A 12,644-nucleotide genomic window follows, 5' to 3' on the forward strand; every position below is an offset into this window, starting at 1 on the left:
TCTTGTATTTCCCTTTTCTTTCTCCCCTCTTCTCCGGCTGATGTAGTGATCTAGACAGAGACTTTTGGAATAACAATGACAACACAGTGCAGCAGAAATGGAGCTCCTACCCTCCCAAGGAGTTTATACTAAACATTTCACCTTACGCCCCATACGGTGATCCACGACTTTCCCTCAAGTGAGTCTCTCGTTACCTGGTTTGATCATGTGTAGTGAGTATATGCGCAACCCACCACCCACCCACCCACCCTCTCCTCCCCTTCACCCTCCTCCCCTTCCTCTTTGCTCCACCTCTTCTCCCGACACACTCCACCCCCATGGGCAGACAGCCATGGAGACGAGCAACCCCTCCTGCCCTCCCCTCCATCTCAGTGGTTCCCAACCACTGTCACGGGCGCCAGTACTGGTACACTAGGCCAGTTCCCTGGGCTCAGCCCCTCACTCCCTTAGGCTCAAATCCAGGTCAGACAGAGCATTGCCAGGGACTTCAGTGGCCCTTCACAAGGCACCGCTGCATCGGGCTGCCCCCTTTCGAGGCTGGACCCAAGCTCCAGGGTGGGATAGAGCACAGCCCACCGAATGGGAAGCAGTGGTGGGCACCAGCTGGCACAGCAGTGGCCTCGGGACCTGATACAAAGCTCACGCCAGCCAGTGAGAAGCTTGCCATTGACTTGGCCAAGGTTCGGCTCAGGCCCTTCACCTGCTAGACTGGAACAGCTGCCCCAATGGATTGGGAACCACTGCCCTAAGTGACTCGCTGAGAGAGGCTAGCGCCCCCCTCCCGCTGCCCCAGGTCCCCTCTGCTCTCCCTCCCCCACCCCCGTGCCCCCCTTGTCTGCAGCACAGGATGGGGTTGCGCGTTTGGGTCCCCCCTCAGCGTGTACTCTGCATTTGCACTGTGTGGTGGTGACTCTGGTGCTGGTAAGCTCTCACTAACATGGCTTTTCTCTCCCTCTGCCTGTACTGGTGCCTCTCCTAACAGTTTTCTCCATCGTTTAACCCCTCGTTGTCTATGGGATAACGTAACTTTGCTGCCATCACACACTCACCACCGAGCCGGGGCCGCCTGTTGTTTTTTCTCTCCTCTCCCTGTTGCCGAAGGCTCCCCCTCAGCCCTTTCTTTTGCAGTGCTGATGTCTCTCTTTCTCTCTCTGTCTGTCTGTCTCTTGTCTGTCTGTCTCTCTCTTTCTCTCTCTCTCCCTCTTTCTCCCCCCACGTGTGGCCTCCTCCCCGCCACCCCCCCTCGCGCCCATCCTGGTGGATCTGGCCCACCCCAGTGGCTCTCTGCTGTCGGGCGCTAAGTTGGCCGCCTCTTCCGCTTCGGGGTTGGCGGGGGAGCGAGAAGGACGCCTGGGGGAGAAGCAGCAGCTCCGAGAGGACGGCATGAAGAGCAGCCTGTCTGCCCACAGCGAGCCCAGCAATGGGAAGGCGGGGAGAGGCCGATGGCACACGGTGCAGAGCCACCTAGCAGCAGGGAAGCTCAGCCTATCCAAGTGAGTGAGAGTGCTTCACAGGCCCAGCCCGGCCCCACGAGGCACTGCAGCGTGCGGTCCAGCAGAGCACGGGGTTGGGTGAATATCCTGCTGTTTGAGTGGCTTATCCCCCACACTGGGGTCAGGCAGAAGGTCCAGGAGAATGTGGGGTCATGTGAGGGGATTACCCCACCCCAGTGGGATCGGACAGGGCAGTCTGGAATGTCTGAGATGGCAGGAAACACGTCGTCACCTGATAGGGATTTAACCCCCTGTGTGATGAGAATCCCCTTGATCCTTGGCAAAGCATTGTCATTATCTCCATTGCGGTAGCATCTGGGGGACCCCAGTCAGAACCCAGGGCCCCAGTGTGGAGTCCCTGTCATTGGAGAACAGGTTTGACAAGCACCTGTCAGCACTTGTCTAGGTACACTTGGTCCTGCCTTAGGTAAGGGAGACGGACTGGATGACGTCTCGAGGTCCTTTCCAGCCCTCTATTTCTGTGATTGTGCTAGGCGCTGTGCAAACAGGAAAAAGACAGTGTCTGCCCCAAAGAGCTTACAATCAAAGTAGAAGGCTAGAGACCACAGGTGGGTCTAGACAGGAGAGTTTGAAGGAGGACACCGAGGTGTCTTTGTGGATGTCCATGGGGAGCTTCTGCCATTCGTGAGGGAGAGAGCATGAAGGGGCCTGTCTGAACATTTAACAAGTGGATGATGGAGGCCCTGGCAAAGTGGAAGGGGATCCGACATCTTGGCGGCATTGGAGAGACATTGGGTAGGATGGGGCTTGGCCGGAGAGGACCTTGAAAGTGAGAAGTCATTTGTCTTTGATGTGGTGGAGGAGGAGCCAGCAGAGCGGTGGAAGGAGAGGGGTGAGAACGTCAAAGCTACGAGCCGGGAAAATGATCTTTGTGATGGTGTTTTGAACAGAAGATAAGTGGGGCAGGACTGCTTTTGTCAAGGCCAGAGAGGAGGAGGTTGGGCAAGACGGGGTGCGCGTGGATGAAACTATTAGAGGTATGGATGGAAAAGGAAGGCCGGATCTTAGAGATGGTGTGCAGGAGAATGTGTAGACCCAGCCTGGATGTGAGGACCTACAGAAAGGGCCAAGGCAAAGATGATGCTCTGGTAATTTACTAGTGGATTGCTCCAATGGATGAACACTCCAATATGGAGTCATTGGTTTGTGTAGTGAAACAGCTGGTAGATTGCCCCACTCTTGGGCCATCCCATTCCTACCCTTGGGGGCAGGACCATTCTTAGCCCCACCCCCATGGAGGGGGCTAACAGCAGTACTGAATTCTTGGAGTCCATTCTATGTCCAGATTTGGCCTAACTTTTGCAATAAACTAAATTTTGGGGCCCCAAAATTTTGCTCCCTTAGTCTGATGTCAGAGGGGAACTTGGGGAAAAGTTTGAGGTTTATCAGAGTTAGAAAAAAACAGAGTTTCTTTAGGACACTCGTAACTCAGTTTGGCTTAAAGGTTTTGGACCAGATTCTCGGCTGCTGTACATTGGCGTAGCTCTATTCATTTACATGGACTACAGTGATTTGCATCAGATTGAGGATCTGGCCTTAAATTTCTAATCTCTGTTGGTTAAACTGCCCAAGATCCAGGAAGATACAGACTCCAATGGTGCAGTATTTAACTCAGATACTATGCTGTGCTGTAATTCACTAAATATCATATATAATTCTGCACCCTAACTAGAAATACAGCAAAGTAGAAGAACATATATTGATGTATGGTGTGTTTTCACATATAATTGTGTTGAAATATATTCATTTAAAAAAAAACTAAGGAAATTCCCAGACAAAATGCTTTGTTAAGATGCCAGTAAGGTTTTAATAACATATTCAAATTCGTCATTTAAAATTTTGTTAGAGTCTTATTGTTATAAAGAATAATTTGAAAGCCAGGAAATTGTAAGTTAAGATTCAATTTACAAAAAAAGAGAAGAAAGAAAGAAACTGTGGAAATTCAGAGTTAAGGTTCCATAAATAACCTTAACTCTGTCCCTGAACAACCTTCTGTATCCCTTAGACATTTTTCCAATGGCCCTTTCCATACATTTCCTATATGAGCTACATGCCCCTACTATAGAGACCCCTTTCTGTCTTATGATATGCAAACTGCATTATCGCTGCATTGAAACAACATACCCAGCTACAATCCCTCCTCAAATCCACGATTCTGGACTGTGTCAAGCAGAGCACCTGCCTCCCATCCATTTGATACAGAGTAAAGATCTCTCCTTCCCACCCACAGATGCTCGCTGGAGCAAGACAGGACAACACTCACATCACACTTTCTATATATGGTCCCCAGACACATTACCTGTTCCAGAGAGGACTTGCTCAGGTGTTCAACTACCATGGGGGTGGGAGTAGTGATGGATAGATGGAAGGATGGATATATGCATCGAAGGTGGGATGGATGGATGAGTGTGCATAAGGATGGATGGATAGATAGATAGATAGCGGGGTGTAACTAGATAGATAGATAGATAGATTTGACAAACTTTTGAAAATGACTTGAAGCACTTGGCATAGGCACCAATCTATGACATGTGGTTAGTGCATTTAAGAGTGGGAAATGGGGCAGAGTTAGGGTGTTTGAGAAAATTTAGCTCTGAATTTCTAGACTGTAATTGCATTGTCATGAATTTCCCCTTGGCTTTGTCTTTACTGCTTTTTTAAATACAATGTCCCCTGTTTTAAGAAGGTTTCTAGCAAAGGGAATTGATCTGCTTTACAGACCTGGTTGTATTTTAATGAAGTTCCTTTTGCTGGGGAGTAACACAGCCGCTCCTGTAGCTGACACCTGTGATGGGGCTCTCCATTGCATTGTGTGTCTGGAGGAGGTCGACCTTCACTCGCTTGTGCCATAGGAATAGCAGTATTGTGGGGGTGGGAGTAGGTACTAGCAGATGCCAGAGTGCCAGGTGTGCTTGATGCCAGGTTCGTACAGTCCCCTCTGCATCAGAAGCAGCTCCCATGCATCGGTTACTGCTGATAGAAATTTATATATTCCGCTGGCTCAGGGCCTAGACCAGCCAATTTTAGTTTCCTGTGATTGAGAGGTTGTAAATTGGACTAATTTAGGATTTGATAGAAAACTGAAATGAGGTCGCCGAGCATGGAAGCGAAGGCAGCGGCTGGGAAAGGCCCATCTCTGCTTCATACCAGGCAGCACAGGGGCCGCCCTTGGGGACTCGTCACCCAGATGGCGTTGCTCCTTCCGAATCACGTTTGCCAAGGAACCCAAAAATATACACCAAGCCAGAGGCAATGCCAGCTGTGTGACACACCTCTCCAGGGCACCTGGGTCTTTGAGGCGGACTCTCTACTTATTCAGGACTTCACTTTTTCTCTTTCCCTTTATTCTTTCTTGATCTCTCTCTTTCTCAATCTTTCTTTTTTCTCTCCCTCTCTCCTTTCTGCTCTCTGCGTGATGCACGAAGGCGCAGCTTCACCATTGTGTTTCAGCCATAATTACAGCCCAAACCCACATGGAAAGTAGACAAGGTTTTCCTGCTGCTGCCACGGTGGAAGCGATTCCCCCAGGGCCCGGCTGGTATGTGCCACGGAGGTGGCATCTGCTGCCACCGTGGCTGGGCTGTTCTTCCTTTGTACTCTTGGGAACCATGCAGGGTCTTAGGTTTGAAATGACCATCAGGGTGGACGCTGAATACCCTGGCCTCACCCCAGCCGGCTGCTACAGGGACGTCTCAGCCGAAGGCATGTCCTCATGGCAGCAGCAGAGCTGGGGGACAAAGAGGTTAGTTGGGTCCTGGCCACATGCTCCTCTGTTCAACCACGTTTAGCTACCTGCTTCATTGACTGTCCAGCTGAGTGTCTAACTGGGTGCTCTGTATGCGTGCACAGCCATGTGCTCTGCCTTGAGCCCAGCCATGTGCTCCAGGTGCATGCTCTCATGTGACAGCTGTGTGCTCAGCAATGGGCTTTGTCAAATATCCAGGAACTGTGTGCTCAGCTGTGGGCTCCATCATGTCTTCAGCCAGGTGCTCCATTGCATTCCCAGTTGGGGCGCTAGCCACGTGTTCCATCGTGTGCCCAGCTGTGTGCTACTTTGCATGCTCAGTTTTGTCTGGCTGTGCTCTACCCTGTATCTGGCTGTGTGTTTATCTGGGTGCTCTGCCATGTATCTGACTGTGTGTTTATCTGGGTGCTCTACCCTGTATCTGACTGTGTGTTTATCTGGGTGCTCTGCCATGTATCTGGCTGTGTTTATCTGGGTGCTCTACCATGTATCTGACTGTGTGTTTATCTGGGTGCTCTACCATGTGCCTGGCTGCATGTTTAGCCGTGTGATCACCCATGGGTCTGGCTGCATGGTTAGCTAGTTCAGGGGTAGGCAACCTATGGCACGAGTGCCAAAGGCGGCACGTAAGCTGATTTTCAGTGACACTCACACTGCCCAGGTCCTGGTCAGCAGTCTGGGGGCTCTGCATTTTAATTTAATTTTAAATGAAGCTTCTTAAACATTTTAAAAACCTTATTTACTTTACATACAACAATAGTTTTATTTATGTATTATAGACTTATAGAAAGAGACCTTCTAAAAACGTTAAAATGTATTACTGGCACGCGAAACCTTACATTAGAGTGAATAAATGAAGACTCGGTACACCACTTCTGAAAGGTTGTCGACCCCTGAGCTAGTTGTACCATTGCATTATCTTGCCATGTGCTCTGTCCTGGGTCAGCTCATGCGCTCCGTATCTCATGCCCAGATGAGCCCCTGTCCCCATGTGGGCAGCTGGCTGTATTTTTCAGCTGTTCCACCAGCCCTTTCCACCAGGGTTCAAACATTGCACCTGGCTGTTGTCCCTTTGGAGTCAGTGATGCAGCCCTGATTTACCCCAGCTGAGCATCTGGCCCTTAAATGCAGAGCCATCCCGAAAGCTAAAAAACACAGATGCAAGAGACAAGCAGGCATCTTCCCCCTCTCTGCAGGGCAAAGGAAAGCTTGAGTCCAGGGGCTTTCACCTCATGGCTGGGCTTTGGGCTGCCTCCCAATTGGCACTATGCCATCACCGGCATGTTTGTGGTGGGGGCAGAGGAAGGGGCAGCCAGTCAGGAGAGAGAATACTGGGAAGTCATTGCCCCACGCATGCGCCAGGCCTGACGTTGCTGCTGTGCCCCGGGGAATGTGCACAGTACACTTGAGGGGCTTCTGTGGTGTTTGACCTTGGAACATGAGTAGCTGGGAATGCGCCTTTTTCACACCAGCTTGGCCTGAATTTTGCTGAGGAGCCCAGTTCCAAGACTTTGGAGAGCCCCCAACCTCACAGTCGCTTTGAGGGACTGAGTGGCTGCCCAGCTGCAGCCAATGGGGAGAGAGGCGTTTCCCACGTGACGGGAAGCAGCACAGACACTGGGGGGTTCGCCTTCTCGCAGCAGCCTAATTAGTTCAGAAAGGAGGTCGGCCGGTGTGCTGAGAAGGCGCAGGCTTCCCGTGAGCCGAGTGGGAAAGGAATGGGGACAGCAGTATCCCCAGCGTCGGCTCACGGGCACGGACATACCAAGCCCTCAAGGATCGGACAGAGTCTAGGAGACATGGAGTGGGGCGGACGGGCAGGCGAGATGGCCACGGGGCAGAGAGCTTGCGCCTCTGGGAAGGCAGAGACAGGGCCAAGACCTAGAGGGCCGGCTTGCTGGTTCCGAAGGCCCCCGGCAGAGAGCGCGCCACGCTGGGGCATCTTCTGTCTAACTCTCTTCTTTTGCTTCCTCCAATTTTGCCCCTTCACCTTCTTCTCCTTTCTTTCCTCTCCTTTGCCCTCCCCCTCCCTAAGTTTCGAGGACTCCACCTTGTCCACAGCCACTACCCTTGAGTATATCCCCACCTCAGCAGGAGACCTGAAATGCCAGCGTCCCCGCACGCTGATGCGCCAGCAGAGCCTCCAGCAGCCGCTTAGCCAGCACCAGAAAAGCAACCACAGCCAGCCCACCACCAGCCAGAGCCTGGGGCACCTACAGTCTCACACCAGCTCCTCTTCCAGCGGCGGCAACCCCCGGGGCCGGAGCAGCCAGTCGCGGCAAGGGGTCTCGGCTGGCTCCAAGCACCGGACGGCTGGCGGCCGAAGCCGCTCCAACCCCGGGAGCTGGGACCACGTGGTGGGGCAGATTCGCAACCGAGGCTTGGACGTGAAGTCCTTCCTGTAAGTTCTCTTTCTCTTCTCTCTCTCTCTCATTTGTTTCACCTGCTCCTTCTTTGCTAGCCAGTGGCAGGCACCCAATGCCATGCCGGCCACTGAATTTTCCTCTCTTGTGGGCAACGCCACCAGCCCTCTCAGTGCTCTGATCCTTATTTGCACATGGCAGAGGCAGCTGTTACCCTGCGTGGCTCTCTGTCCCCAATCCATGAGACACTGAGGAAGAGAGGGGCTCTCTCTCCTTCCTCTCCCTCCAAATGTGTCTGGGGAAAGGTTCTCTCCCTCCCTCCTCTCTGCTCCCATCAAATCCAGTCACTTTACCCCACATATCCAGTAAAATCTCAGACTAAAGCATTCTGTGAATTTGGCTGGAGAGGAACTTTTGGGGCCCAGCCCTCCTGCCTCAGGGAACTACTAAGTTCCATCCACTTCCTTCTACCAAAGCAGGAGAACAGGCCTGTTGAGTCCGTCTTAGCAGAGCTGCTGAATCCTGGTTCCAAAACCCCACAAACTTGGGGAACTGCAGGTCTCGCTCCGCATCTGCCTCACTGTCTATAGAATGGGCTGAACCAAATCCTGGATCAGACCCGGGAGAAAGTGCCCGTGTGGTCCTGGATCAATCCCTAGGTGCAGCTGCAGACAGTACATGGTCTTGCCTTCAGGAGAGGAGAAAGCCTGTCAGCTCAGGGACGGGAATTCTCTTCCCGCCATGGGGTGGACTCTCTTTGTACTGCTTGGAAACTAACATTCCCACCATGAAGGAGGGAGAGCTCAGTGGTTTGAGCATTGGCCTGCTAAACCCAGGGTTGTGGTTGTGAGTTCAATCCTTGAGGAGGCCACTTAGGGATCTGGGGCAAAAATTGGTCCTGCTAGTGAAGGCAGGGGGCTGGACTCGATGACCTTTCGAGGTCTCTTCCAGTTCTAGGAGATTGGTATATCTCCAATTATTACCTTTATTATAATTGTCTGTGCTTATCCATGGGAGTGTTAGTCCGCAGATCCTTCACGGCTGTGATCCCTAAATGCAGCTGTGTCAGAGCAGCTGGAGGCGGGCGATCTCTCATCAGTTGTAAATGCGTCTCCTATCAGTGGTGGCTTTTACATTCCCAACGCCATGGACTAAGCCAAGTCCCTCGCTGTCACTGTATTGCTGCTTATGACAATCTCACTTATCTTCTGAGCATGTGCCCCTCCCCTGCCAATATTCTCCCAAGGTGCCCTGCTCTTCCATTCACTCTTTAGCCAGTGGGGATCATATACAGTGGGAACCACATTGTAACTCCCATGGAGTGTACTACACGTTGGGCCAGATCTTCGGCTGGGGTAAACTGATGTAACGCCATTGGAGTGAATAGGCCAGATCCCCAGTTGGTGTAAGTCAGCATTGCTCCCTTGACTCAGTGGTGGGTGGGAAGGATGGTCTGGTGGTTAGAACTCTGGACTGGGCTTCAAGAGACCTGGGCTGTTCACTTACTCTGCCCTGTGCCTCAGTTCCCCATCTGTGAAATGGCATAATGCTTCCTGACCTCAGAGCAGTGTTCTGAGACTAAAACCCATTAGTGAGTGGGCGGTGCTCAGATGCCAGGTAACTACTTAGATGGGTAAGGAACCACGCTGACTGACGCCAGTTGAGGCTCTGACTCACGGCAGGGAATCCATCCTGCCTAATGGAGGGCACGGCGCGTCAGGTGTAATTCATACGTAAAGCTCTTTCAGATCCTTGGATGGAAGATGCAAACTCACTACACCAATGATGGTGATCAGAATCCTTGGGGTTAATTTGCTATTAATTCAGCCAATTCCGTGGCTGTTCACACCCTGCTCAGCACCAAGGCCCTTTTACCTCCTGGCCTTAGCCTGAAAGATTTTCATAGCAGGCTCCATTTGCCTGCTTCCTGATTTATAGATGAATCTCATTAGCCCTCCAGAGGATTATAGACCTCTCTGTTTGCACAGCTTCATTTGCTTATTCCAGCCTTAATTGGTTGAAAAAAGTACCCACAGAAAGAGAATGAGCTGAGCAGCTCTATTGCTTTTGCCCTTCAAGGAGCACAGCCATTTAGTTCCATTACTTCCAAAAAAACATTAACTTTGTTTTTCATCTTGTTTACCATCAAACTCCCACTCCTCCTCATTTTAATGCACATGCATTTATTAACCTCTGGAGGCCCACAGGAGGCTACACTAACGAGGCTGCGTCATCCGTGCAAAGCATCCTGGGATCTCAAGTGGGTGAAAACGCTCGCTGCTAGAGAGGGAGCTGAGCCTTTAAATAGCAAGGCAGGCATGCCAGTGCCCCCCCGCATAACCAGTAGGCTGGAACTGAGTGGGCTATTCTGTAGATATGCAGAGCACAGAAATATCTGCCTAGTATTGCTTTTCCATGCAAGCAGTTGCTGTGGTTGACATGGGGATGAGTTGCCCATGAGGGAAGCTGGTTGGTGTGATCAGGAATGGGAGAGGATGGAAGCTTGGTAAATCTCTAGGAAGATGTGATCCAGACTAGGAGAGCCCCAGCTTTATACCTTCAGGAAGGGGCGATCTCCAACTGCTTCCCAATGGGACCCAGCACTTCTGGCCCTCAAAGGGCCCAGAATAACGGACTTTAAATCTGTGGCATGTTCAGGTACATGCGTGCTAGTTTGGGTTCTTTCATGGCTCTCTCTGAGCAGTCAGGCTCATGACAGGTGGAGGAATACAAAATATAGTCCCAATAAAACAGCTTAAAAAATCTCTAAAGCTTTCCTAAAATGTCCAGTATCTGTAGGAGACTCAAAGGCTCAGCTGGAACTTGGTTGGGATGATGTGCCTGTCTCACCATGTGCAATGCAGCCATCCCAGATCCACTGATCAAATCTACATTGCACACCAGGCTAGCCTGCATTCCCTGTCTCTAGATGCAGAGATGAGTGCATGCCCTAGTTAGTATCTGGTCAAGGTCTTTCTCTTTCTCTCTCACTCCATTTTGGTCTGGGGGATCCTCACTCTCTCTCGGGGGCTGGAACAATTTGTATAGTGGGGTTGCTGAGAGCCATTGAATGAAACTGTAAACCCTGTATATGATGGAAATGTCAAGCCAGAGGGTGCAGCAGCACCCTTAGTTCCAGCACCTATGCATTCTCTCTCTCCTTCTTTTCTCTCTTGTGTATGTCTGGAGCCAATTTCTCAATCTCTCTTGTCCTTCCTTCTGTCTATTGCAGTGCAGTTCTGAGATACAAACCATGCAGTAGAAGCCCATCCGGATCTTCCCTAGCTCTGTCTGAGCTCTCTCTCATCCCCTGCAACCATTCGTAGCCCCTCCCACTTGGTCTGGCCCCATGTGACCTTCCATAGCCCTTCCCACTCTGTCTGAGCACTGTCTGGCCCCATGTGACCTCTCCTTCCCCCTCCCACTGTCTGGCCTTTGTCTCACCCTGTGTGACCTTTCTCAGTATTCTCCCCCATCTGAGCTGCCTCCCATTCACCTAAGGAAACCTTTCTACTTCCATTAAGAAACAAAACACAGCAGTGACACTCAGGGAGTGAGACAACAGGACCAGGGCCCAGGGGTATTTTTGCCACTGTTTTCTGCACTCGGTGTCTCCTAATCCTCCCATAACCCAAGACAAGCATCTTTGCAGGGCCCTGCCCCACAGCTGCTGCCATGCTGTTGGCTGGTCCTGACTTCTGAGAAGCGCTTTACCTAGGAGTGGAGTCAGATGGCACTAGGCCTCTGCCAACGCAAAATCACCCATGCTTCTGTTGGCAGCAGCTCCAACAGGATCAGACCCCATTCACTCTGTCTAGTCCTCATTGCTTTGGCTGGTGCAGGCTCCCTGGCTAGTCACAGCACCTCAGCGTGCCATCCTTTGCACAGCTGGATAGACTTTAAGCCCATTCTAATAATCTAATCTGATCTCCTGCATAGCACAGGGCGGAGAACCTCACCCAGTGATTCCGGCATCCCACCCCATAACCTGTGGTAGAGCTAGAGCACAATCCAGCAATGTGGGGCTCAGTCCTGCCAGGTGCTGAACACCCTCAGTGCCTAATGACTTTGAGAGGGGAATTGAGGCCACCTAGTGCACCCCCACCCCCCCAGCCCCTTGCAGGACTGGGACTGTAGGGTAACAACAGTGATCCCTGGGCCATGGTCCCTCCCTCACCTGGAAGTTCAACTTCCCCCAGAGTTTCAAAATGTTCCTGCCTGGGCTCGATCCCAGCAGATAGTGTCAGACTGAACCTGGGGGACAGAGGGCAGTTGGAGAGGGAAATGTTCTAAATGGAGATGGAGGAGTATCTGGGCTCCTTTTAGTCCAAACTAGTTGACACTGCCCTGGGGACCAGATGGACATTGTCCCAGCCTTGGGGAGGTTCCTGCATAGACCCTCTCTTCTCCCTATTTCAGCAAGGAAGGGTGTGCTCCCAGGACATTAATAATAGTAACTCCATGCACTTAGCATCTTCCAACCCACGTTCTCAAAGTGCTCTACAGATACCAGGCCTCCATTGATCAGAGGGGAGACCCTTGGCATCAGTCAGTGAGCAAGCATACTCTAGGGGTTCACAGGAGTCAGGCAGACTGGGTTCTAACCCCAGGTCTGCTACTGACTCACACTGAGTATGGAGCAAGAGGTGGCAGTTCCCACTCGAGGAGACATGTCCTTGCTAGCTCTGATCAAGCTAGTGCACTAAAAATGGAAGTGTAGTGGTGGGAGGAGCTAGCTGCCCCAAGTACAAGCCCATACAAGATGCTAGGCACACACTTGGGTGGCTAGTCCCTCCCACCACAGCTACACTCTATTTTTAGCACGCGAAGGCTAGTGCAGGTAGGTCTCCGCGAGCCGGCATTTACACCTACAGCTCCAGTGCAGACATACCCAGTGTGACCTTGGGCACACGGCTGCCCTGTTCCATGCCTCGACGTCCCACTCTGTGAAGCAGGATGAAAACGCCTTTCTGTCCTGCTTTGCTGCTGGGAGGATTAAGGGCCGGGGTTGTCAAAGGCAAC

At 51.7% G+C, this 12,644-nt stretch overlaps 1 protein-coding gene across 4 annotated transcripts in view; it reads left to right on the top strand.

The window, feature by feature from the left end:
- SYT7 (synaptotagmin 7) overlaps positions 1–12,644 on the top strand; it is a 165,642-nt gene that overhangs the window by 99,491 nt on the left and 53,507 nt on the right. Inside the window, exons 4-6 of one of the 4 annotated variants that reach the window (XM_039534809.1) lie at positions 47–178; positions 1,278–1,493; positions 7,295–7,660. The exons of 1 other annotated variant lie outside the window; for it this stretch is intronic. In XM_039534809.1, coding sequence (XP_039390743.1) covers positions 47–178; positions 1,278–1,493; positions 7,295–7,660 — 714 coding nt within the window. The remainder of the gene's footprint in view (positions 1–46; positions 179–1,277; positions 1,494–7,294; positions 7,661–12,644) is intronic. 2 more of the 4 variants (XM_039534811.1, XM_039534810.1) reach the window with 2 other exon arrangements.

Source organism: Mauremys reevesii, linkage group 4 (genome assembly GCF_016161935.1).
Source record: "Mauremys reevesii isolate NIE-2019 linkage group 4, ASM1616193v1, whole genome shotgun sequence".
Lineage (NCBI taxonomy): Eukaryota > Metazoa > Chordata > Testudines > Geoemydidae > Mauremys > Mauremys reevesii.